Source organism: Narcine bancroftii, chromosome 9, assembly GCF_036971445.1.
Source record: "Narcine bancroftii isolate sNarBan1 chromosome 9, sNarBan1.hap1, whole genome shotgun sequence".
Taxonomy (NCBI): Eukaryota; Metazoa; Chordata; class Chondrichthyes; order Torpediniformes; family Narcinidae; genus Narcine; species Narcine bancroftii.
The window spans coordinates 37,437,399-37,462,641 of record NC_091477.1 but is presented as its reverse complement, the minus strand read 5'-3'; the positions used below and the strand labels follow the sequence as shown (position 1 = coordinate 37,462,641).

General features: G+C 37.0%; 1 protein-coding gene and 1 non-coding gene across 10 annotated transcripts in view; both read left to right on the top strand.

Annotated features, from left to right (window-relative positions):
- The window catches only part of LOC138743437 (sideroflexin-1), a 55,616-nt gene extending 30,955 nt beyond the window's left edge, over positions 1-24,661 (top strand). For 6 of the 9 annotated variants that reach the window (XM_069898832.1, XM_069898833.1, XM_069898831.1 and 3 more), the window contains 6 exons: positions 2,769-2,854; positions 3,740-3,867; positions 11,706-11,755; positions 14,151-14,200; positions 15,466-15,513; positions 23,783-24,661. In XM_069898832.1, the coding sequence (XP_069754933.1) occupies positions 2,769-2,854; positions 3,740-3,867; positions 11,706-11,755; positions 14,151-14,200; positions 15,466-15,513; positions 23,783-23,879 (459 nt within the window). In that variant the 3' untranslated portion in view covers positions 23,880-24,661. Of the gene's footprint in view, positions 1-2,768; positions 2,855-3,739; positions 3,868-10,679; positions 10,808-11,705; positions 11,756-14,150; positions 14,201-15,465; positions 15,514-16,000; positions 16,155-23,782 lie in introns of those variants that run through there. The other 3 variants (XR_011344877.1, XM_069898829.1, XM_069898835.1) reach the window with 3 other exon arrangements.
- Positions 11,100-11,203, top strand: LOC138743750 (U6 spliceosomal RNA). Its single transcript, XR_011345053.1, has one exon. It is a non-coding gene; the product is annotated as a U6 spliceosomal RNA (small nuclear RNA).
- Positions 24,662-25,243: the final 582 nt, after the last annotated feature.

Genomic DNA, 25,243 nt, shown 5'->3' with positions numbered 1-25,243 from the left:
GTGTTGCTGATGCATCAAAGGCAGTGGTGAATTTATTCATAACTGTCTACCTTTGGTAAGAAGTGACTGCAAAGCTATAGGAAATGTTGCATGTTTTCAATGCCGATGTGAGTTTATTGTCATGAGATGCATCAAAATTCTTACTTCAGCAGCCAAGCAGGTGTGTAAGATACAGCCAAGCAGGCGTGTAAGATACAGCCAAGCAGGCGTGCAAGATACAGCCAAGCAGGTGTGCAAGATACAGCCAAGCAGGTGTGCAAGATACAGCCAAGCAGGTGTGCAAGATACAGCCAAGCAGGTGTGCAAGATACAGCCAAGCAGGTGTGCAAGATACAGCCAAGCAGGTGTGCAAGATACAGCCAAGCAGGTGTGCAAGATACAGCCAAGCAGGTGTGCAAGATACAGCCAAGCAGGTGTGCAAGATACAGCCAAGCAGGTGTGCAAGATACAGCCAAGCAGGTGTGCAAGATACAGCCAAGCAGGTGTGCAAGATACAGCCAAGCAGGTGTGCAAGATACAGCCAAGCAGGTGTGCAAGATACAGCCAAGCAGGTGTGCAAGATACAGCCGAGCAGGTGTGCAAGATACAGCCGAGCAGGTGTGCAAGATACAGCCAAGCAGGTGTGCAAGATACAGCCAAGCAGGTGTGCAAGATACAGCCAAGCAGGTGTGCAAGATACAGCCAAGCAGGTGTGCAAGATACAGCCAAGCAGGTGTGCAAGATACAGCCAAGCAGGTGTGCAAGATACAGCCAAGCAGGTGTGCAAGATAAACCGACTACAATAGTAAAAATGTAAATGACCAGAAATCCCATGACAGAAAAAAGATAATAAACATCTTAAATAGATAAATATTCACATTTGCTGTTCATGCAAGAAAAAAAAAGTAAAATTTCAATAATACAGACCGATTTTCTGTTTGTCCAGAAGTAGTTTCGGTTTAGGGTAGTACGGGAAGTTTTAAGCTGGATCTGTTGGATAAAAATTGTAAATGAATGAACTTCAGGCTTGTGAACCTGCTACTGAAGGGAGCAATGAGAAGAGACTGTGTCCAAGGTGATGGGGGTCCTTTGTAAAGCTGGCAGCCTCTTGATGCAACACCCCATAAAGATGCTTTCAATGGACAGAAGACCAGTGCCTATGATGGACTTGGCTAGGTTTGCCACTTTCTGCAGCCTTCGTCTTCCCTTGGCACTTGATTCCCAAAACAGGCCATAATGCAATCAGTCGGTACTCCTGTAAAAGTTTGATATAGTAGCCAGTGACATGGCACATCTCAGACATCTTCGAAAGTAGAGGTGTAGGTGTGCCACCTTCGTGGTTACGTTGATGTCCTTGCTCCAGGAGAGATCCTCTCATATGTGAAATTTCAGGAGCTTGAAGGCTGCTAACCCTCTGCATCAATTTGTCATGAACGTAATGTAATTTGGGTTCTGAACTGGATGCAATAGAGGTTGAACCTTTTTCAGTTCTGATAAACAGTTTCACTCCATTGAGAAGCTTCCAATAGATGATGTCCTCATTATAAAGATTCAAATCTGTTTTCACTATGGAGTATAGCCATGGAGAAACTAACAGATCAGATTAAAGTTCTGAAATCTTATTGTAGAGGTTTGTGAATGGTCCTACTCAATTAAACTGCTAATAGAGGAAGATAGCTTCCTTTATATGCCCATTCTCAGTGATATGAACACCCAAGACAGTGTTGAAGCATTTGAACCAATCTTCAGTCTGAAGAGCTAAGTGTATCCAATCTCCTTTGCCTATTTTCATACAACTTAGACTTTGGTCTATTTCATTCGCTAGGTAAAGATGTTGTAAAATAGCTGAGTGTACTACAAGCAGTATTGATAATGGACAGTCTGACTTGTGGGAGTTTAAACTTTATAATTCAAAGAGTACCTTATTCTAGATTTCAACAACTCAAGGAAGAAGTGGATAAATGCTTTATTAAAAAAAGCAGTTCTTGGAAGATTGGAAGAATGCCATTGGATAATCTTTATCAAGGAATGGTTAAAAAAAATCTGCTTGTTGTAGCATATTTGCATTCCGTGTACTTGAGCTTCAAGGGAAAAAAATAAATTCAATTCAATTCCTTTAGATATTTTAATTATTTTTAAATCAACTTTTTCTTTATTTATGGCATGGGATTGAAATTGATGACATGACATTATGTGACTATTGTGATACTGTGGTTTCACAATTTAAAACTTAAATACTACAATCCGAGTGCAATTTGAACATCAGAATATTTGGTGCCTGTGATAGTACAGATCTATCACCAATGTACATAGTGTATATAGTTACTGTATCTAGACTGTGCTTACAGCGATTGGCTGAGAGCTAAGCCACACCTATTGTTTGGGCCTTAAAGGGTTGTGTCCCTAGCCAGGTCGGATCATTCCGGACTGGTCGGCCACCTGTGAAGAGCTCCTGTCTTTTGCTAATAAAAGCCTTGGTTTGGATCAACAAGTCTTTGGTTCTTTCGACGAGCTCTACAGTGCCACTGTGCAGATAGAAAAAAAATGTTGTTCACCACTATGAAAACCAAAAAATAGTTGGTTTCTTGATAATCTTTTGTGTTTGCTCAGAGACGAATAATATGAGCTGGGGAAATTTTTCAGGAGATTAAGATTTAGTTATTTGGTAACATTTATTTATATGTAGTAATTTAGTAATGTTTAGGTTGATGTAATAAGAAGGATTTGGAATGAATACCTCTAAATTTTCTTGCAAAGGAAATAATTAATGATACTTTTATTCTATGCAGCGCGTGACACCTCTAATAGGACGCTTTGTTCCATTTGCTGCAGTAGCTGCTGCCAACTGTATAAATATTCCTTTAATGAGACAAAGGTAAGGTTTTCACTAGCTGTGAAGCACCCAATTAAAAATGAAATAATCCAATGGGTGGCACAGCTTAATGCATAATTATGCTGCACTGGGAGCCAGTAAACACAGATATTGCATTTCAAAAAAATTATTGTGTAGCATTTCTCGACTTTTCAAAGAATACAGGTGCTCTTAAGATGATCCGACTTAGGATTTTTAAAAGTTATGATGGTTTGAATCCGTACTTTCAATTTCAAATTCTGACCTGTTCCTGCGCTTGGGAAATGCAGTACGCTACTCTCTCGTGATGCTGGGCGATGGCAGCATCACGCAGGATTATCGTACAGCATACCCTCTCGTGATACTGACTCGACCACACTCGCAGTCTCTGTAACGATCACACAAACGAGTACACTGCAAACAACCCATCATGTCTACTAATCGCCCATGTGTGCCTCCTCATCATCAAGCATTTAGTTCAATGCTTCAAACTTTTTTCATGGCCAGTCTGCTTTCAGCTGTGTACGTTAATGATTTTTCCAGTGTGGAATAAAAGTATTCAAAATGTAATTATAATAAATGATAGGTGTGGTATTCTTTTTTGACTTGTGATTTTTTTTTTCCAACTTACAATGAGTTACTGAATTATTTTGCTTGAGAAAAATGATCATTGGTCCATTTCCTTTGGAGTTATGAAACCGTGCACATAACGACCCAATTAGGTACGATTAAAACAGTAGTTTTCAAACATTTTTGTTCCACTCACTTACCACCTTGAGCAATCCCTTACTAATCAGAGCACTTATGGCATAGAAAATACTTAAAGTGGTATGTGAGTGGAAAGAAAAAGGTTGAGAAACACTGATTTAAACATCCTGGAAATAGTCATAATTTGTTTTTATCCCATAGAGAATTGAAACACGGAATACCAATAACAGATGAGAATGGCAATCGATTAGGAGAATCAACAAAAGCTGCTCAACAGGCTATCGTACAAGTAATCATCTCTCGGATTCTCATGGCTGCTCCTGGCATGGGTCAGTAGTACTGAAAGTAAATTATTTTAAATATTGGAGCCCCTCTGGCTGGTATATTTTTGCTTTTTCTTCTGTTAGATATTTAATCGATGTGCTATGACCAAGAGGACATATGAGAATGAACTATGTTATTTTAGTCTGCCTTTACTCTGAGTAAATCTCAAGGTGATTTAACCCACTGATAAATGTGCATCACGTCATGATTTGGAAATTAATGCTATAATTTGCTTCTAATTTGACTGTAGCAACTTTTTAACCTCATTTTTTGGTCTTGTTTGTTTTTGTTTGAATTTTGAATTTACAGATGTTGGCTTGCCACTATATTTAGCAGTCATTGACAAATTTAAATATTTACTTAATGTTTATAAATGGCTTTAAAAATACTATGTTGAACAGTATCTCCAGAAATCAAGCTGTGGGTGTATCCTATTGGTTCCAGTTGGAAAATCTAGTTTTAAAACCTGATTCTGACATAAGATGGCACAAATCTAGCAGTAGAGTCTATCCTTGGGTATAAAATAATAACTACACATATCTTTTGTAATATTGTTTATAAATTTTGTTACATACCAGACAGCAAAAAATTAGCACTGACAGGGTTGTATTTAAAATATTTTTAATTATTAATTAACAATAACACCTTATCTAATTTATCTACACTTATCTAAACTTAACGCCCAACTATACACGAGTGTGTGTCTGTGTGTGATGCTCTTGCCACTATAGCTCAAGCCTAATTCTAGAAAGGCAGTTCAGAATTAAATTTTGGAAATTCCAGTGTTGACAGGTAAGCTTGAAATTGATGCAAAGAAGTACACAAAGTAGGTAGGAGAGACTGGGGTGACAGTATGTTTATAAATCCTTGTTGAGGTGCTTCCAGAAAAATGGCCTTTTAGTCACAGTGGGATTCAACAAGTCCCCTTTTCAAAGTGATTTTTTTTGGTCAAAGAGTGGTATTCCCATTCTCCTATAACACGGAGAAATCAGACAAATAGTCTTTCACCACTCAAGGCCACAGTCAGCACAGTATCCCTTTAAAGGATGCTTTTCCTTAAAATGGCCACTACTCATTCCCCTGGGGAAATCAGACAGATTGTCTATAACCATACACAAGGCTACTTCAGTACTATATTACTTCCAAGAGCTCTGCTGCACAACACTGCTTCCTTAAAATGGCCCCCAAGCAAAACAGTGCAGTGTATTAAACACGCTGGTCACATGGTCTCTGCACCTGTGTTCTAGGGACACTGCCTTGCTTCTCTTCAAAAGTATCCAATTTCAGTGCATGCTAACCTCGGCCTGCCAGCTCACAGTCATTCTCCTATATCTTGCAGGGTTGGCTGTTTGATTTGTTCTCTTAAAGTGGCAGTCCCACTCAAATAAAAATGAACTGAAAATGGGAGCACATAATAATAGCAAAATGTTGCAAGCTACATCACAGGCTCATTAGCAATACCAGGCGACATGCGATATTAGCCATCAAGATGTAGCCCATAGGATGTAATTGTAAAGAGGCAAGATTGGTGGAAGAAGATTAACGCGAGGATTCTACTGTTTAGATGTGCAATTGAAGGAGTGCGTTCAGTGGTGGGGAACTCAAAATCAGGGAAGTTAGCAACCCAGTATTGGAGGAGCACATTGTCGGCTTATTGACTAAGAGTGGGGTTGGTGGAACAATAATGAAAATAATAAATAAAGGTGTTCCATAAACAGGAACCAAGACACGATCACAAACACTGATGTGATAGATTCAGACAATTTTTTTAAAACTTTATATATTTAAAAGATAATTAAGATAAAACAGTATACAATCCAATAAGAACAATTTTGTATAAGTATATATAAAAAAGAAAACACAAAAAAACAAAAAAACCCCACCCTCCCACCCCATCAGCCAGCTCTCTTAACGAGAGCCAAAACTATAAACGAAAAAACCTAAAAGTTTTTAATAAATCAAAGTACATCCAAATGAATATATTCCAAATAACGTAGCTACATTAACAAAAAAAGAATAGTTATGCAGATTATATGTAATTTTTTTCTATAATAATACAAGCTTTCAATTCATTCTGCTAACGTATTATACTAATCGCTCTATTATCTTTCCATGTACTAGCTACACATTTTTGTGCCACAGAAAACACTCATCGTACAAATGCAATTTGAAACTTATCCAACCCTAATCCCCTTAAAAGAACCATGTAGCCCATTAGGAAAATAGATGGGTCTAATGGTAACTTAATATTGTATAATTTTTCCAAAACTAACCTAATTTCTTCCCAAAATAATTGTACTTTAACACAAGACCAAACGGCATGTAAAAAAAAGTTGCAGTACATAAACCACATCTAAAACAAGAATCCGAATTACAAAAACCATATTTTTTTCAATTTCTCCAGAGTTAAATATAACTGATGTAAAAAATTATAATTAACCATTCCACATCGTACCTTCATCAATTTAGTTACACTATCATAACACATATCTGCCCAATTATCTTTCAGAAAAATAAAGGTTAAATCATTTTCCCATTTAAGCTTAGACTGCTCCCATTCCGGTTTATCCATACTATCTTGTAACACTTGATACATAACTGAAATGTAACCCTTTTTTCGTATAGAGGAAATCAAAGATTCAAATTTTGTCAATACAGGTAGAATCATCTCTTTACCATAGATATCTTTTAACAAAGATCTAAGTTGGTAATAAGCAAACAAAGAATTTTCAGAGACATCAAGTCGTTCCCTCAATTGATTAAAAGAAAGAAGTTGTCCTTCCTCAAAACAATCCTGCAATATCTTTATACCCTTAGAATCCCAACTCTTTAAAAGATTATTAAACATCAAAAAAGGAATAAGCTGATTATTATATAATAGGATTAAAATTGATAATTTACCTTTTGATCCTAAAACCTTATTTCTTCTAGTCCATTCCTTTTAACACATGTTTTAATACCAGCATGTTATATTCCTGCAAAAAATTCATATTCCATTGAAATATATATTGATGCATCTCATCTTCGGAAATACAAGCCATCTCCACTTTCGTTCAACTTGGAGGTTGATCCAAGTCCATCAATCTACTAATAAATTTCAACTGAGCTGCTTCATAATAATTTTGAAAATTAGGTAACTGAAGTCCACCTAACACATACTTCCATATAAGTTTATATAATGCTACCCATGGTAATTTACCTTTCCATAAGAATTCCCTTACAACTTTATTTAAATCCTGAAAAAACCCTTTGAAAGGGCACATGGTATCGATTGAAATAAATATTGGATTCGAGAAAAAATGTTCATCTTAATACAATTTACTCGACCGATTAAAGTTAACGGAAAGTCTTTCTATTTAATTAAATCTGCTTTAAACTTTTTTAATAAAGAAACAATTTAACTTGTATAATGATTGATAATCAGCATTTACAGTTATTCCTAAATATTTAATTTTATCGGACCATTTCAATTTTATAATATTTTTATACTCTGAATAATCGCCCTCTCTAACTGGCAAAATTTCAAGTTTGCCAGAGACGCTTTTTTTTATCTTCTGTCACATCTTTCTGAAATTCCTTCTCTAACTCAGCAATTTGTTTCTCCAATTCTAAACTCTCTGCCATATATTGTTTCTTAACTCTCGAAGTATAACTAATAATCTGCCCTCTTAAATAAGCTTTCAATGCATTCCATAATACAAAACGACTATCTACAGAATTAACATTCTCAGCCAAAAACAAAGTGATCTGTTCTTTAACAAAAGTAACAAACTCAGTTTTTTTCAATAACATTGTGTTGAACCTCCATCTATAAGATGAATATACCACTTCCAAAGTTGCACAGGAAAAAAAACAATAAAGTATGATCAGATATAATCCTAGTTTTATACTCAGCCTGTAAATGTGCCGAAACCAAAAAAAAATCTATTCTGGAAAATGAATTATGCCGAGATGAATAAAAAGAAAAATCTTTCTCCGTAGGATTAACTCTTCTCCAAATATCCACCAAATTTAAATCTTTCATCAGAGCCCCAATTTGTATCGCCATCTTTGATTTCCTTATACTTTTCGGAGATTTATCCAAAAAAGGGTCCAAAGCACAGTTAAAGTCTTCCCCAACTAAGATATTTGCATTAGCCTGATTTAACAACAAAAAAAGCTTCTAAAATTAAAGCATTCATCATCTACATTAAGTGCATAAACATCAAGTCCAAGATTCAGCAAAAATTTTACAATTTACCCCAAAACTCTCCCAGCATTTCTCACTAAAGATGTAATTCAAAAGGCAAACTCTTATGAATTAAAATCACTACACCCCTCACCTTAGAATTAAAAGAAAACACACGACCAACCCAATCTCTCTTCAATTTCAAGTGTTCTTTTTCAGTCAAGAAAAAAATCACCCCTAAAAAAAAAAACACCCAAAGATAATAACACCCTAAAAATCTGGGTGTGGTAAACCCCACTAGCAGCAGATGACTGTCAAAGATTTCAGTGCCATCCATTCCTCCCCCCCACCCCCCCCCCCCAGGCAGACATACATACATTATTCAATTAAACATAATCAAAAACAGTAAATATATTCAACCCACTGATTCCAGTCCCAATGATTGTTCTGGGTCTTCAATATCAAGAAGACTTTGTGTCAGCTCTTCGTTCTTTTCTTTCTTTCCATTCTTCCCATTCCCATGCCCATTTCCATTTGCCCTTCTTTTAGACGACAACAATGGAGATCGGCCATTTCCTCACAAATCTGGCAACGAATTGGCAAAAATTAATGCATCATGGTCATTTTCAAAAAATTGAGATTGAAAATTACCATAAAAAACTTTTAACACTGCAGGGTAGCGAAAAGCAAATTTATAACCCTTCCGCCACAATTCTTCTTTAGCTGAATTAAATTCCCGACGTCGCCTAGTAATTTCTTGACTCAAATCTGCATTAAAAAATACTCTATTATTTTGGGTCATCATTGGAGATTGACTTTGTTGGGCCGTCTGCGCCGCCAGTCGTTATATCATTTCTCTATCTTGATATTTCAAACAACGAATTAAAACCGCCCGTGGCAATTGTCCCGAAAACGGCTTCTTCCTTAATGCTCTAAGTGCTTGATCCAACTCCAAACCTTCCAGAAAAAACTCTTTCTCAGGAATCCATTTCTTAAAATTTTTTATTGGGTCAGAACCTTCAATATCTTCTGGAAGACCCACAATCTTCACATTATTGCTCCGACTTTGATTTCCCAATGAATCAATTTTCTTCAATAATTCTTTCTTCTGAATCCCCCAATCCACAAAAGAATCCTCCACTTTCTCCATTTTTTCCCTATTGTATTCAACTTGATTCTTACATTTTCAAAAAAAGCTGCTTCAATTTTAAAAAAATTATCTTGTACTGTATCAACTGATTTTATACATCTATTAACATCACTTTTAACTACAGACATATCTTGCTTCATATTTGTCATGTCTTCACACATAGTGCTCATTTTAGTTTTTACTTCCAGGAATCCTCGAGACATCTGTTTAAACATTTTGTCCATTTGGTAGGCAATCCCTTCCAAAACAGCACACGTAGATTCCATTCTGGATTCCGTCACCTCCCTTTGAGCCCTACCTTCCCTGATCTCCACCTCCATTTGTTCTTGTGTGCTGCCCAGTGAAGGTAAGTCATCTTCTTCTTCAGGTACCGCTGGTGCTCGGGGCCCCCCACAGCCGACACCCATTCTAATAAATTCCGAACCCTCGAAGTACCACGCATGCCCAGTAGGACCAGCGACTGCGCAGGTGCGTCCTCTGATGCAACACTGCGTGTCCCCGGCCCACCCGACATCATCGTGGGCTTGAGGGCCCCTCTTAGCCGGACCGCCCGCGCACCCGACTTCACGGGTGTGTGGTTCAGAGCCGGCCGAGCTTAACTTCAAGCCTGCGCCATCTTTCGGAGGTAGGTTCGGCGCCGGCGTCATACTTAACCGGGCAGGAGTCCTCTGAGCCTTGGGGATTCCCACTGACAACTCCATGGTTTCAACTAGACAGGTAGGCCTCAATTCTTCGGCACTCTTGAAAGGTAATTTTTTGAGCTTTCGTGTTTTTCACATTGATAGCCATTATAGTCCTTTAGTATTCCAATAATTGTAAATATTACTTTTAATCACTTTTATAAATTTTAAAAATGGGTATTTAAAAAACTAGCTGGTGAAAGGTGGAATTGCACGTTTGTCTTCTACGCCATCTTGCCACGGACCCCCCCCCCCCAGATTCAGACAATGTGATACAGAATCAAGAATAGAGTTTTGGATAATAACAGACAGTGTGTATTAGTTTAGTTATGTGTAGAATAGATGATTATTTGGATGACTATTTTGGCAGCATATAAGAACCAGGAGCAGAGTTGGGCAATATCTGAGGATATATCCACAGAAGCCATTTGGGTGTGAATGACACCTAAAACTTTATTTCCTGAGTTGCAGTTCATTGCAGTATTTTTAAACATTTAATCCATTAATATGACTGCTATATAAAGTGTCAAACCAACACCTGTAACTATAAAATCCAGAAACAAACAAGATATTTAAAAAAAACTGCTGCAGTTAAAGAGGAAATGAGTAATCGCAACAATGACAGATTTGAGGTCTGAAGTTCATCTGAGGGTCACTCGTGCCAGCAATTTTACAAGTGCTTTGGTTCGGCCTGGACGGTCCCAGGGATGTGGAGTGCCTTGGTTTCTAGGTATTACAATTTGTAATAAAGACTTAAAATGATGGCAGTGTTTTTTTTCAGTGTTTAATTGGAGGAAATTTCTGTTCATCTATTACAAGATATCAACCTGATAATGTGGAGGTTTGAGGGAGAGCAGGATGCCTTTGGCAAACCTATGAAGGTTGAGCTTCTGGATGGTTACTGTGGGACATCATATAAATGAGGATTGAAAGCAAATCAAAGGTGATTAAAATATACAGACTGTCAATGTTATTGGACCAGCATTGGTGGGAACCATTGAGTCATTCATAGCTCACCCACCAACTTATCAAGGAATTAGGAAGCAAAGTGGTGGAGGAGTTAACAAATCTCTAAATGTAATCTTAGGATAATTAATAAAGAAAACTAGTGCTTGTTAGCTACTTCCTATTTCATGTGTTTAATTCCTATGCTTCAATATTCACGTTTTAGATCGGCACTAAAGCCAGTGAGACCATTTGAGACATAAATTAGATTCTGTTAAGAATAAAAATACAATTGTGCTCGCTTCGGCAGCACATACACTAAAATTGGAATGATGCAGAGATGAGCATGGCCCCTGCACAAGGATGACACGCAAATTCATGAAGCTTTCCATATTTTTTATTTTAAAATTTTTTTAAAAAGAATGAAAGTACAATTAGTGATTCACCTTGATTAGGAAATGTACCTTGTACAGTATCACAAGGATAATTGGGAGAATGAAGAAACAAATGGAACAAGTCCACATTGCTTTTGGATGTCAGTTATTCATTGTCAAGGTAGCTCTGTTACTATCAACAAACATAAAATACCATATCGATAAAATACCCATGCTATCATAGTTTAGTGAGCCATTGTGATCCCTACCCATTTCGACAATTGGATTTCAACGCTACAAATGTTTCCGGCTGCAAGAGAAAACAAATGTTATCTTGGGTTTATTATTGTATTTCATAAATTTATAACTATGGTAATATGTGTAGAATTGTTCAAAATCAAATTATTTTATTGCACTGTGTCAAACTGTTGATTTGATAAAATTGTACATATTGTTCCAAAGATCTTAGGCTCTCTTAGTTTTAATTGTGAACAATGTTGTAAATGTGTTTTTCATTCCATTTTAGCTATCCCTCCATTTATAATGAATACATTGGAAAGAAAAGCATTTTTAAAGGTAAGATTTTTTTGGTCAAGTTTATTGTCATCTGATTGTTGCAAGTACAACCTGATGAAACAGTGTTCTCGAGTTCTCTGGTTCTCGTGCAAAACACACAAGCCGACATGATTCACCTACAGACAAAAATGACATAGGCAGAACAAGTACTTCATCTACACAAATAAATAAATAAATGTTATTCCATGAATATGAGAGTCTCAGATGATTAGTGTGAGCCATTCCTTTGGTCGTTCAGCGTTCTCGTTGCCCGTGGGAAGAAACTGTTCCTCACCTTGCTGGTGCTGGCTCTGATCCTCCTGGTTCTCTTCCCTGATGAGAGCAGCTGAAAAATGCTGTGTGCAGGATGGAAGGGGCGCTCAATCATTTTGTGCACCCTCTTCAGAGAACAATCCTGGTAGATCATGTCGTTGGGGTGGGGGAGACTCCAGTCATCTGTTCTGCAAGTCATATTGTACTGTGAATTCCTGTGACCTCCAATCCATTCCTACACTGTGATTCAGCTGGCTGGGCAGCTCCTATAGAAGGTTGACATAATGGTGGCCGGTAGCCTTACCCACTTCAGTCTTCTCAACAAGTGCAACAACTGTTGCACCTTCCTGACAAGTTGAGTATCCATGATAGGTCACCAGTTAAGTGAACTCCAAGGAACTTGGTGCTCTCCACTCTCTCTACTACAGAACTATTGATGTGTAGTGAAGGGTGGACGTCCTGGTCCTTATGAAATCAATGATAATCTCCTTCATCTTGTCGACATCGACTCAGGTTGTAACTCTCGCACCATTTCACAAGATTTTCCTGTAATGTGACTCATCATTGTTGGTGATGAGGCCAACTACTCTTGTGTCATCTGCAAACTTGATGACCATTGTTGAAGATGGATCTGGTGATGCAGTCATGCATCCATACTGTGAATAGGAGCAGGCTGAGCCCACAGCCTGAGTTGCACCAATGCTCAGCATGACAGTGCTTGACATTCTGCTACTGTCCCGGACAGACTTGTCTTTGTGTTAGTAAGTGCAGTCATTGCGAGGACAGCTTCTCTACCACCAGCCTCTAGGGGATGATCATTAAACGCCACGCTGAAGTCGATGAACAGCAGCCTGGCATATGAGGCGAGGCATGGTTCTCCAAATGGGTCAGGATGGAATGAAGGAACATCATTTGTTAAACAGTTTCTTCTATAGGTGAATTGAAGTGGGTCCAGCATCTTTGGGAGGTGTGCTTTGATGCATTCCATCACCAGACGCTTGAAGCATTTCATAATGGTGGAGGTCACAGTGGGGCTAGTCATTGAGGCCTGTTATTGTTGCCTTGGGTACCGGGATGATGACGGCTGCCTCGAACATTGCGGGAATGATGAACTGCTGCAGTAAGGTATTGAAGAAATCCGTAAACTCCTCCGTCAATTGGTTTGTGCAGTCCTTCAGTGCCCGACCAGTTATGTTGTTTGGTTCTGCCGGCTTGTGTGGGTTCACCTTGGTCGCGGCTATGCAGCGGCCCATTCATCAGGGAGACATGGAGCTTTCTTTGGCATCATCCTGTTCTTCTCACGTGCATAGATGATGTTCAGTTTGTTCAGAGGCGTCATTGTCCATAACTCGCAAGGTTGACATGCGATCCGTTATAGTCCCGATCCTTTGACACATGTGCCTCATGTCACTGGTACCACACAGCTGTCTGATCTTCTGTCCATACCCATGCTTTGCCTTCTGAATTGCAGGGGAGAGTTCAGCTCTGGCTGATCTTAGTGCCATCCTATCCCCTGTCCTGAAGGCAGCATCATGAGCCCTGATAAGGGCCTTTTGGTGGTTGTTTGAATTATTCATCATTCTAGGGCAGCAATATTCATTTTGTTGCGACTTTGAAAGAAACATCATTTATTCAGTGAACTAGTCACTTGTTATTAAGATGCATGAAATATTTTAGAACATGGAAGAGCACAACACTGGAACGGGGTCTTTGGCCCACAATGACTGCACAAACATTATGGCCTCTATAATCTCTACATTTGCTGCCTGTTCATGTACCTATTTAAAAGTATTTTAAATTGATACAGTTCTAGAGACATTTAGAGAGGCACATTCCAGGCACCTTCTACTCTGTAAAATAAAACTTGGAAAAGTAAAAGGTTTCAGAAGGATGGAGAAGATCATTAGCGAGAAGAAGAATTATAAATTACAGAAAACATTTTTTCGTCTGATTGAAATTAAAACAATGTTTTAATTAACCAGTTCATTCAAAATTTCATACATCAGTGATTTAATGCTTGCTTCTGCCTGACCCTATATCTACAGAGCAAAAATTACCAATCATGTCGATATTCTGTTATAGAAACTTCAAGACATTAGGAACATTTATATTCATAAGTGTGTTTTGCTTTCCATTTTAATAGCGATTTCCATGGATGAGTGCACCGATTCAAGTGGGTTTGGTGGGAATTTGGTGAGTGAAGAATTTTGAAATCTCCCTACAATAACAGATTTAACTGATTTTTCCAATTAAGGCACCTAGTTTTTTGACTAAATATACTTATTAATGTTGTATTCACAACTCCTCCCCAAGACCATGTTTCTGTTCCTTGCTAATTTATTTTCTTTCAATAATAAAGCCTCTTACTGATTAAATTTAGACATACAGACTTGTGGGCTCAAATGGCCTGTTACAAGTCTGTGCCACCCAATTTACTCCCCTGGTGCATTTTGATGTGTGGAAGGAAACCGGAACCCCGTTTATTTAAAAAAAAACCCACACAGACACCGAGAGAAAGTACAAACTCCGTACAGACATTGTGGGACTCGAACCCCGGTCCAGACCCGATCTCTCCTGAACAAAATCCTTAATAACATGTTTTGATAGTTGCTGCTCTCTTTTCCATTTAGTTTGTCTTTAAAATATCTAGTACGCGGCAATATTTATTTTTAGCATTTGTTAACTCAAATTCCCTTACTTATTTTGTGGCATTATGTCACCTCATGAACTTCTGGATTCATGAATGCCTTTTAATATTACCATTTTACGGTTTTTATTCTTAAAGCCATTATCACCAATAAACAGTCAATACCTCCATAATTGCACTTTGTGTAATATTGCCCAGATGATTACACTGTCCAGTATTTAGACTTAATTACATTTATTGATTTTAACTTTTGCCCTAAAATGTTCCTCCTCCTATCGACCCATCAATTACTATTTTGGAACTCCCATCCCATCACTCTGTAACAAGACCTGTACACATATACACTTTTAGTATGAAGCTCTCTTTGGATTGATAAATGGGGTCCTTCCCTCTTTATCTAGTGTTTATGCTAGTATTCGAAAATTCTAAAAGTGATTTCCCATACTCCGCACTTTGTGCTATACATTCAGTGGTCTTTGCATTTTGACCCTTTGCCAATTTGTTGTTGCCAGTGATCCATCCTCTGTTATGTTACATGGTCATTTAACATAATACTCCTAAACTGGACTGGCTTTCCCCAAAATAGCAAAACATTTCTGACTACTTTAGCATACAGATAGTAATAATGTACATTATTCTGTAGATTATAAAATCTTACACATTTATAACATTCTCTGGGAAATTAAACAATATTTGTCCAAAATCAATGCTAATCTAAGTCTTGTGATTAAAAATCTAAATTAATTTTGATATGTGGAAGATGTGTTGCTTTTTTGTCCATTTTAATTTTTGGTAATCTTTCTTATTACAGTTTGGTATTTGCTACACCACTTTGTTGTGCATTGTTTCCTCAGAAAAGGTAAGAAGCCAGTTCTTGTGTATCATGTATGGTAAAAGTTTACATCTTAAAATTTTCAGGAATATTACATTTTTATGAACATAACAGAGTTAGACAGAGTTATGCAGCATGGAAATAAGCCTTTCAGCTCACTGAGTCCTTGTTGATCAAAAAGGCATTTGGGTAGATTTATGGATAGGAAGGGGTTAGAAAGATATTGACCAAATGCAGGCTGTTGGGACTAGCCCAGAATTCTAACTTGGACAGAATGGATGAGTTGGGCCAAAACGTCTGTTCTTTGCTGTATGACTCACTCATTAAACACAATCCCATAATATACTCTCCCTACATTCCCATCAGTGCTCAATAGATTCTCTGTAATGTAATTTCAATAATGCAGTACACTTGATATTTTGGTGCCAGACTAACATATTTCCTGGACTATTAGAAATGATTCAATTTAATTCCCCAACACATTATTCATACAGTGTTATATTAAATTTCACAGTGAACCCATTAAGTTTAAAGGAAACATGGAAATGGAGCCTTGGTCGTTATAAAGGGAATGCGGGAACAGGACCCCAGTGTGCTAGATCTGAACATTCGGGATTTCCAAATAGTTGAAAAGCAGCTTATCGGAGTTTTACTATATTCACCTACAGGTTAGATGCACTTTACAGTGACTAATTAACTTTCAGTTTGTATGTCTAAATGATGTGGAAGCAAAATGGGAGCATCCTCACTATTGCATGGAGAACATGCAGCAAAGATAGCATTGGAGCAGCGAGGCACCAGCTCAACCAACTGTACCACCGTGTCGCCCTCTCCCAGAGTTTTTTTAATTTAACTTTTATTTTCGTATGTTGTCATATCATGTGAGCATATGAACAAAATGCATAAATCACATACAATGCATCTATTTATCTTATTTGAGTTCTGTTCATCAAGGCATCACAGATTTAGGCACCCAATATGCAGTCACCCATATATTTAACCGTACACTTCTTCATATGCCCATTGTTACACTTTCGAGCTTAAAGAGGAGAGGTTTAGAATAAATCTTATTCAATTTATCACTGTCATCATTATGTATGCATTTGTATCCAATCACAATCTCATCTGTATACATTATTCCAATTAATTGTAGAGTGCTCCGGTCAAACTCACCCCTACCAGATTACAGAGAGGTTATATCCCTAAGCAATCTCTGTAACTATAGTATTACTGGTGACTAATGTTTTCAACATTAGTCCTTGGTTGGAGTTTAGCTGTTTCACTTGCCATCAAATATACATTGTTTAATCTTTACCTCCATTGTTGGTGGTTTTGCATTTCTCCATAATACTGTAATCATCTTTGCGATCAACAGCAACACCCCAAGTAATTATGCCTGGGTTTTGATAGCTCTGCTATTGCTCCCAATATAAAATATACTAGCTCCAAAGATAGGGCTTAATTTCCACCTGAATATCTTTCCAATATTGATATAGTTTGGCACAGTCCCAAAAAATGATTGCCAATCTTCCCACATTCTCTCCAGCAGAATCCTGAGGTGCTACTGTACCTCACCTACACATGAGTCTTAAATACTCTCATTTTAATTTTCTATTCAAACTCCCTCCAGGTAGGGCTACTTGTTAACATGTAACCATCAAAGCATGTCTTTTCGCACATTTCATCTGTAATACAAATATTCATTTCTAATTCTCATTTCTGTTTATTTTTGATAGTGTTTCCTGTTACATATCTTGAAGCCATCTGTATAAGTGATCTATCAGGTTCTTCTTTATCACTCCCCTCCATAGTCAGCGTGAAAATCTTTTCTACTGTTGATGTAATTTTACAAATCTGCATGTGTCTGAAAGTTGTGCTGCACTTGAAGAAATCTAAAAAAAAATCCATCCCTGACAAACCAAATTCTTTCTGAAGATGTTCATATGATTTTAAAGTTTCCCCACAAAAAAGGTGATCCACAATAGTTAACCCTTTGCCCATTTTCTAAAGTCATTATCTACTTTTCCAGGTAGGAATTCTGGGAGAGCTACTATTTTTAATGCTCTGGATATAAAGTTAAAAGCCAAGTTTTCAATGTGAATTTAATCCATTCATTCTAAATTTTTAATTTCTTCCAGTTTGCTTGTCTTGGCCTTCCAGAGAAATACTAGGGCATGAATTTTGTTCCATACTCACCCAACCTGTTCCCATATCATTTGCTATCCATGTTTTCAGGGTCCTCAGCTGTGCTGCCAGTAGTAATATTTAATGTTGGGCAAATTAAGGCCCCCTTTTTGTTTTAATAATAGCTGAGTTTTAAGTCTAACTCTCAGTTTTTTATTTTACCATACAAACCTTGATATCAATTTGTCAAGACCTTTAAATGCTATAATAGGAAGTCCTACTGGCAAAGATTGGAATTAAAAAAACAGTCTGGGCAAAACATTCATTTGGACAGTTTTAGTTCTACCAATTAATGATAAGGGGAGAATCTCCCATCTGAGTATATCTGCTTTTGTCTCCTTCAGTAACTTTCATAATTAGCTTCATAGTTTTAAGATGGAGGGAGTGATAGTATCTAAGTATCTGAAGCCCTCTCTAGACCAATGAAACCTGACTTGGTTATCTAATTGTGATTGCCACGTACCCAACAGCATCATTGCTTCTGATTTTGAGTCATTAATTTTATAACCAGATATTACTTCATATTTCTTTTAAAACTTGTAACATATGAGGCACTGAAGAAATAGGATTGGTCACATACAGCATGACATCATCCGCAAATAGGGATATTTTATGTTCCACCCCTCTATCGTCTTTTATACCCTTTATATAATCCTTTTGCCTAATAATTTCAACAAATGGCTCTAAGCATATATCAAAGAGCAGGGAACTCAAACTGTCTCCCTGCCTAACTCCATGTTTTTACCTGAAAAAAACCGAGAGCAACATCCATTCACCCTCACTCTTAATATTTTCACCCAATTAATAAATTTTGGGTGAAACCCCATCTTATCTAATGTATGATTACGATAGACTCAGTCTACTCTATCAAAAGCCTTTTACACATCTAAACTAAGTAGATGACTGATGTTTCTTTTTTTCACTTGACGTAATGTTAAAAATACACCTAAAGTTATTGGCTCTGCCTACAAGGTATAAATCCTGTTTGATCAGGATGTATTAACTGTGTTATAACCTTTTGAATTCTCTTTGTTAGTATAGTGCTAAATATCTTTTGATCATTACATAAAAGACTTATTGGCTTATAACCTTCACACTTTGTGGGGTCTCTCCCATCCTTATGAATAACAGAAATGATAGCCTCTCCCCACGATTTAGGAGGATTTCCTTCCGATCAGACATAATTATAGACCTTAGCCAGATTCGGGGAGAGCTACTCCTTCTAACACTTGTAGAATTCTCCCAGAATCCCATCGGTCCTTGGGGACTTATTATTCTTTCGTTTATTAATAACTCTGTTTATTTCCTGTTCTTCTATACATGCTGTGATTTTTACCGCTTCTTCTTGGGAAATGGAGGATAGATTTAATCTAGAAAAGAATGTTCTTATCTTCTTCTCCTCTTTATGATTTCAGGGAGAGTCGTATAATTCTTCATAAACGGATGCAAATGCTTCTGCTGTTTCTTTTGGTTGTAAAACTAACTTTCTTGAGGCTGGGTAAAACACTAGGGAGACCACTCGATTAGCTTGCGCTTTACGCAACTGAAATGCCAAGCAGCGACTAGCTCGGTTTCCCTTCTCATGAAAATCTCAGGGCCCCTTCAACTTTGTATGTCAAGAGCTCCTCTAATTAGTAACATAACATATAACATAACAATTACAGCACGGAAACAGGCCATTAGGCCCTTCTAGTCCGCACCGAACCAAACACCCCTTTCTAGTCCCACCTCCCTGCACAATGCCCATAACCCTCCATCTTCTTTCTTGAGGCTGTTTTTTTTTGGTCTTAATATAGGAGTTCTTTATTTTTATTGTTAGTTTTATGTACTGACTCTTAGTACCTGTATTTTACTTACCCCTGATTTTACCCCTTATTATTGCTATAGCAGAATCCCACAAGATGGATGGTGTAATTTCACCTTTACCATTGATATCAAACTACTCCTCCAGACACTGTTTAAATTCCTGAGTCAGTCAATAGCGAGGTTCTAAACTTCTATTCCTTTTCTTTTATCTTTTTGGTGGAAGCCATCAAAAGTTTCAGTGGTGATGTTTTTCTCTTCAGAATTATTAATACATAAGTTGACTAACATGAAAAATTTAGAATATATTCATCAATGGACTAATAAATTACATGCATTCTTTGGAGCTAAGAAGTGCCATTTAAGGGGCTACTACAGACCCTCTTCTCCTATTTAATAAAAATAGCTCTGGGATTCTTCTCTCTCTTGCCATCTGGTAGCACTCAGGTGGTTATGTCCAGATTGGGCAACAGTTTTTTCCCCCAAGCCATCAGGCTCCTGAATCCCCAGAACATGTGGATAGTGTACCATGGACTTTTACTGCATACATCTTAATATTTTAATATATCAATGTGTTTAACTTCTAACTTATATGTGTGTGTAAATATGCTCCGTTGTCCTGAAGCAACACCATCTCGTCTTTACTGTGCAAGTGTGGTATGAACGATAAATAAAGGTGACTTGACAAATATGTAGATGAAGGGTAGAATTGTTCTTGACTTGGCTGGCAGTTCCAAAGGGATCCACTAGCAGTCAGCTGCAGCACCTCATAGACTTGCACAAACCCACCAAGACTGAGACAAGCTCACTGACACAAATCAGCCCCATTCACCAGGAGTTAAACATCATAGTCGAATTGTGCTGAGATTTTGCTGGCATCATGCTGAGGAATCATCCTCCATGATCCTAGTTTAGCAGGACTGGGGTAGGACAGAAATCACTATTCATATTAAATGGGGATTTCATACCTGATTGAAGAAAATGATGATTTAAATCATTAAAATCAATAAATTAGCATTTTGATGTATTTGAAATAATTAAATGCCACTGAATATCATACATTTAAAAGACTTTTACTAAGCCACTCCACTCCCTGTCACATCAAAGGCAGCAGATCATTCTAGGAACAAGATTTATATAAACAACTGTTTATATTGCCTGAACAACAATGAAGTTTTGCCTCTCGAGTCCCACTGGTGGAGTGTCAGTTCATATGACCCTCCACACCAGGCAAACACAGTAAAAATTTAAAAAAAGCAGTCAGCGAAGTCCCTCTCAATTAGACTTATTTTGGTAATGTCATCAGATTAATGGCCTAGAGATCTCCCATGGAAACATGAGAAACTGAATTTACTATATTTTGCCACTAGTAGGCTGGTACCAGAGCAAATAAATAGAACCTGTCACTGGTCTGATATGCGCATATCCTTTGACTTTTTCATGGTTGTTTCACAATTTAGTTTGGTTGGATTGGTTTCTTTGTGGGTTCTCTATATTTCCTTAATTCCAGATACCTGAACTCTCTTTAAAACCTTAATTTTTGCGATGTTGGAGGATGAATAAGGGCATCACCGTAATGTGAAAAATATTTCTAACATTAAACATAAAATACACAACAGGCCCTTCGGCGAACAATGATGTACATCAAACATGGTTCTGAATTAAATTAAATCTCTGCTACTTGCACATGATACATATCACTGCATTTTCTCCATATTCATGTCTCTGACTAGAAGCCACTTAAATGTTTTTATCATAACTGATTTCACCACTACCCTTGGAGGTCTATTCCATGCATCTATTACTGTTTTTAAAAAAAATGCCCGGGACATCTTCACATTTTCCCCCTTTCAGCTTAAATGTTTGTCAATTTTACTATTGCAGTATCGATCTATGTCTCTCATACCATATATACTCACATAATCATGTAAAAGTTGAACTTCCCTCCCCCCTATTTTTGAGCCTGACTGGCCGCCTGTCTATCTAAGGTCCCAACCAAGGATCTTTGCCCCAATCCATTAGTGAATTCTCTTGGGCCCTCTCCAAAGCTTTTGCAGAGGCTCTGGGCCTGACATGTCTAGCATTAACAGAGCTCCAATATTTTAAATAAGATGTGCTTTAAAGTATTTATGTGACCTACACTTTTTAAAAAACAAAACCTGCCCCAATTTATCTCCCAAAAACATATCTATATATAATACAAACACAGTATATATATCAAGATAAAACTTCAAACAGTATAAACTTGGTACCCCCTCCACTGCACTGGATGAAGACCATAAAGACATATATAAAAAAAATCTATTAAAAAAAAACCAAAAAAAACATCTGAGCAGCTTATCCTGAGGGTTACATATATTTTGTAGCTTTTGATTCATACTGTGAATTGAAAAACAAAGGTAAGACTATTATCTCATCTGGAAGAGTGAGTGCATCTAATCACATCAAATGAAAATAAGACATAAAAGGTTGCTGTGTACCTTCAAGTTTCTCTGATGAATCAAATACATGCTATCATTTTTTTTCTCTAAACAAACAGGACATAATGTGAGCGAACCATTGAAACACTGTTGGGGGTCTAGAGTATTTCCATATGAATAAGATGGCTCTTCTAGCCAATAATGTAGAGAAGGCCACCACCACCCCATAATTAATGACACCAACAATTTTGATGTCATATTTTTAAATTTCCAAAAAAGAAATTAAAAAAAATGTAGATAAAAAGTCTACAGGTACAGAAAATCTCTATGTCTGGTTCAATAACCCCAAAAGGAGCAGTTATTGGATTGGGTCGTAGCTCCCCTTGAAATACAGTTGAAAAGATATAAAAATCTCTTTCCAATATATTTCTAAGGATGGACAATATTAAAACAAATATGTCAATGTAGCAATATCAGATTTACATCTGTCACAAGCAAGGTTAATATTAGAAAAAATACAAGTCAGCTTATCTTTAGACATGTGAACACAATGCACCACTTTGAATTGGACTAATGAATGTCAGGCACATATTGAAGATGTATTCGCCAGTTTAAGAATCTTGTCCCATAGATTCTCCGATAAGGGTCCTGCAAGTTCAAATTCCCAAGCCTTTTTAATCTGATTTGGTAAATATATTCTCAACTTTTTCCTTTCTGTAATTGTTACATTTCAAGTGCAGCCTAACCAAAATTTTATTTTGCTGCAACATTACTTCCTTTCTCTTGTACTTAATGCTCTAACCCAAGAAGGAAAGCATGCCTTATGCCTTCCTTATCATCCTCTCGGCTTGCATAGTCTCTTTCTGAGAACAATTACGTCACTTGGAATTGAGCCTGTTCGATTAAGCCTCTACATTATCCCCACCCCCCCGCTCTCACTCCCCAACATCTTTTATCTGTCAGAGGTTCATTTAGGAGTCTGACAGCAGAAGGAAAGAAATTCTTTTTGATGCTGGATGTTTGTATTTTCAAGTTGGTGGAATTTCTGACTATGGATGGATAGAAAAGTGTTTTTTTTTGTGATTTAAATTTTCTTGAGATTTTTTTTAAGTTTCCCAAACCCTTGAGTCAGTGTTAGTTATGTAAATCAAAGTTACAAAACATAACCATCCATAAAATGGAAACAAATGTGGCAGTAAAAATATCAATTTCATAACCTTATGTCTATTTAGACCTCTAATAACAGAAAAAAACTGCCATTCATTAATATGCTTCACCGCAACATCCACCACTATTTCCCCCTCACCCCCAGGAAACCTAAATATTTGCCCCATTTTTGTGTATAACTGTCCAATTTATCAAACTGTTTGAAAGACGTGTGTTCAAATGCTTCCACTTTGGCCATTTCTGAGGCCCAATTTGGTCCCACCAAATTCTTCTAACCATTATACTTATCTGAATCCAGTTTTGAGAGTATTTATCCCTAAATAACCCAAGTGTGTCTCCCAAGATGGAGTCTGGGGCAAAAAGGAATTTGAATACCTGAATACTAAAAATCACAAAGAAAAAGAAGTGTTGTTACTACTAGTTACATAGAAACATAGAAGATAGGAGCAGGAGTAGGTCATTCGACCCTTCGAGCCTGCTCCGCCATTCAACGAGATCATGGCTGATCTTAAAGTTCAGTACCCCGTCCCCGCCTTCTCTCCGTAACCTTTAATACCCTTATACTGAAGTTATACTGAGTGTTGAATAATGGAAGAAAGGGATTGAGTACAATGGTGGACCGTGTTGAATGAAAATTGCATACCTGAATTTTCATTGATTTTTGGACAATTTATGGGAATTATGTATTTTAACTGTCTTGAGATGCCTTTAATTTCTTACAGTTCTATGTCTGTGGGTCGTCTTGAGCACAATCTTCAGGGTAAAGTTCGAGAGGCCAGTCCTGGTGTCGAATACGTTTATTTCAACAAAGGATTATAAAAACACAAAATAAAGAAAAACACCAAGCAGTCTAGTTTGTAGTGAGTTCAATGTGAGAGAACTTAAAAACTGTTTTTTGTCTTAACCCATTTGTACTTTTACACAATTTTTTTCTGAAAACTTATTAAATTATTTAAAAATACTAACCAAAATTAATTCTGATATTAATGTGCAGTTTTAAAAAGGCAACAGTTTGTGCTATCTGAAGTATGTAGCCTATTTCTAAAATAATGGCATACTAATGTGAACCATTGTCAGTCAACTGACAAGCACAAAACATAACAACATTGTTCATTGATCACATTCACCTTATTAATGTTTGTACTGTGTTTATGGTTATAACAAGTGTTAACATTTGCTAATTAAATTAGAACAGAAAATAAATCTTGTGATTATGTCAAGTGTTATGTAAGTGTGATTGTATTAGAAAGTTAGCATAAACATTTTACTTCAAATTTATGTTTCAGGGCCATATGTGAAAGGATCAGAAGGTAATTCTCCATTAGCTAAATTGTGTACTGTGTGGGCCTTTAACATTTGAGTAAAGTTTAAACTCAAGATTGAGTTTAAAGGACTGAATACTTGAAATAATACAAAACTTGCTATGTATGATCAGATGATGATAACGGTCTTCAAAATTTATAATCTCATTGGCACGTGCAATAAAACTTCATTATTGCTATACAAGCACATTCTTAAAATAATTTACATTCCTAGATATTTAATGCCTTCAGGGTTTTTAAAATTGTCATATGATTATGGTACAATTTTAATAGAAAAAATATATTGTCTTTGCAATATTTCAATCAATGAAAGTATTATTTAGATGTAACTGGAAAATAAAAACAAATAAAGTTAAACTTCAAGAAAAAAATAATGTCACTTTTGTGAAATTATTTGTCGAAATATGCTCAAAGAATAATAGTACAGTACACAAAGGTGCTGGAGAAACTCAGCAGATTACATAGCATCCAGAGAAAGTAAAAGACAATCAACATTTTGGGTATGAGCTCCTCTTCACAAGGGTTGTGCTATATTGGCTTCATGTGTATTTTAGTATTTTAGCCATTCCAAAATGGTCAAAAAGATAGACTAAATGGTAGAAAAGGGGTGAAGGGTGTTTTGCAGACAAATTGAGGACAAAAATAAGGAAGCACCTGGTATATCTTTACACAGGGTGAAAATGGCCAATGCCAGAAGACATCTTTTTAAGGTGGGTTAGAGGATAGTTCAGGGGAGATGTCAGAGGTGGTTGGTTTTTTTTTGAAAACAGAGTGGTGGGTGCCAGGAACATACTGCTAGAGGTAGTAATGGATGGTGATAATACAAAAATTATTAGACATGTGGATGCAAGGAAAATCAAG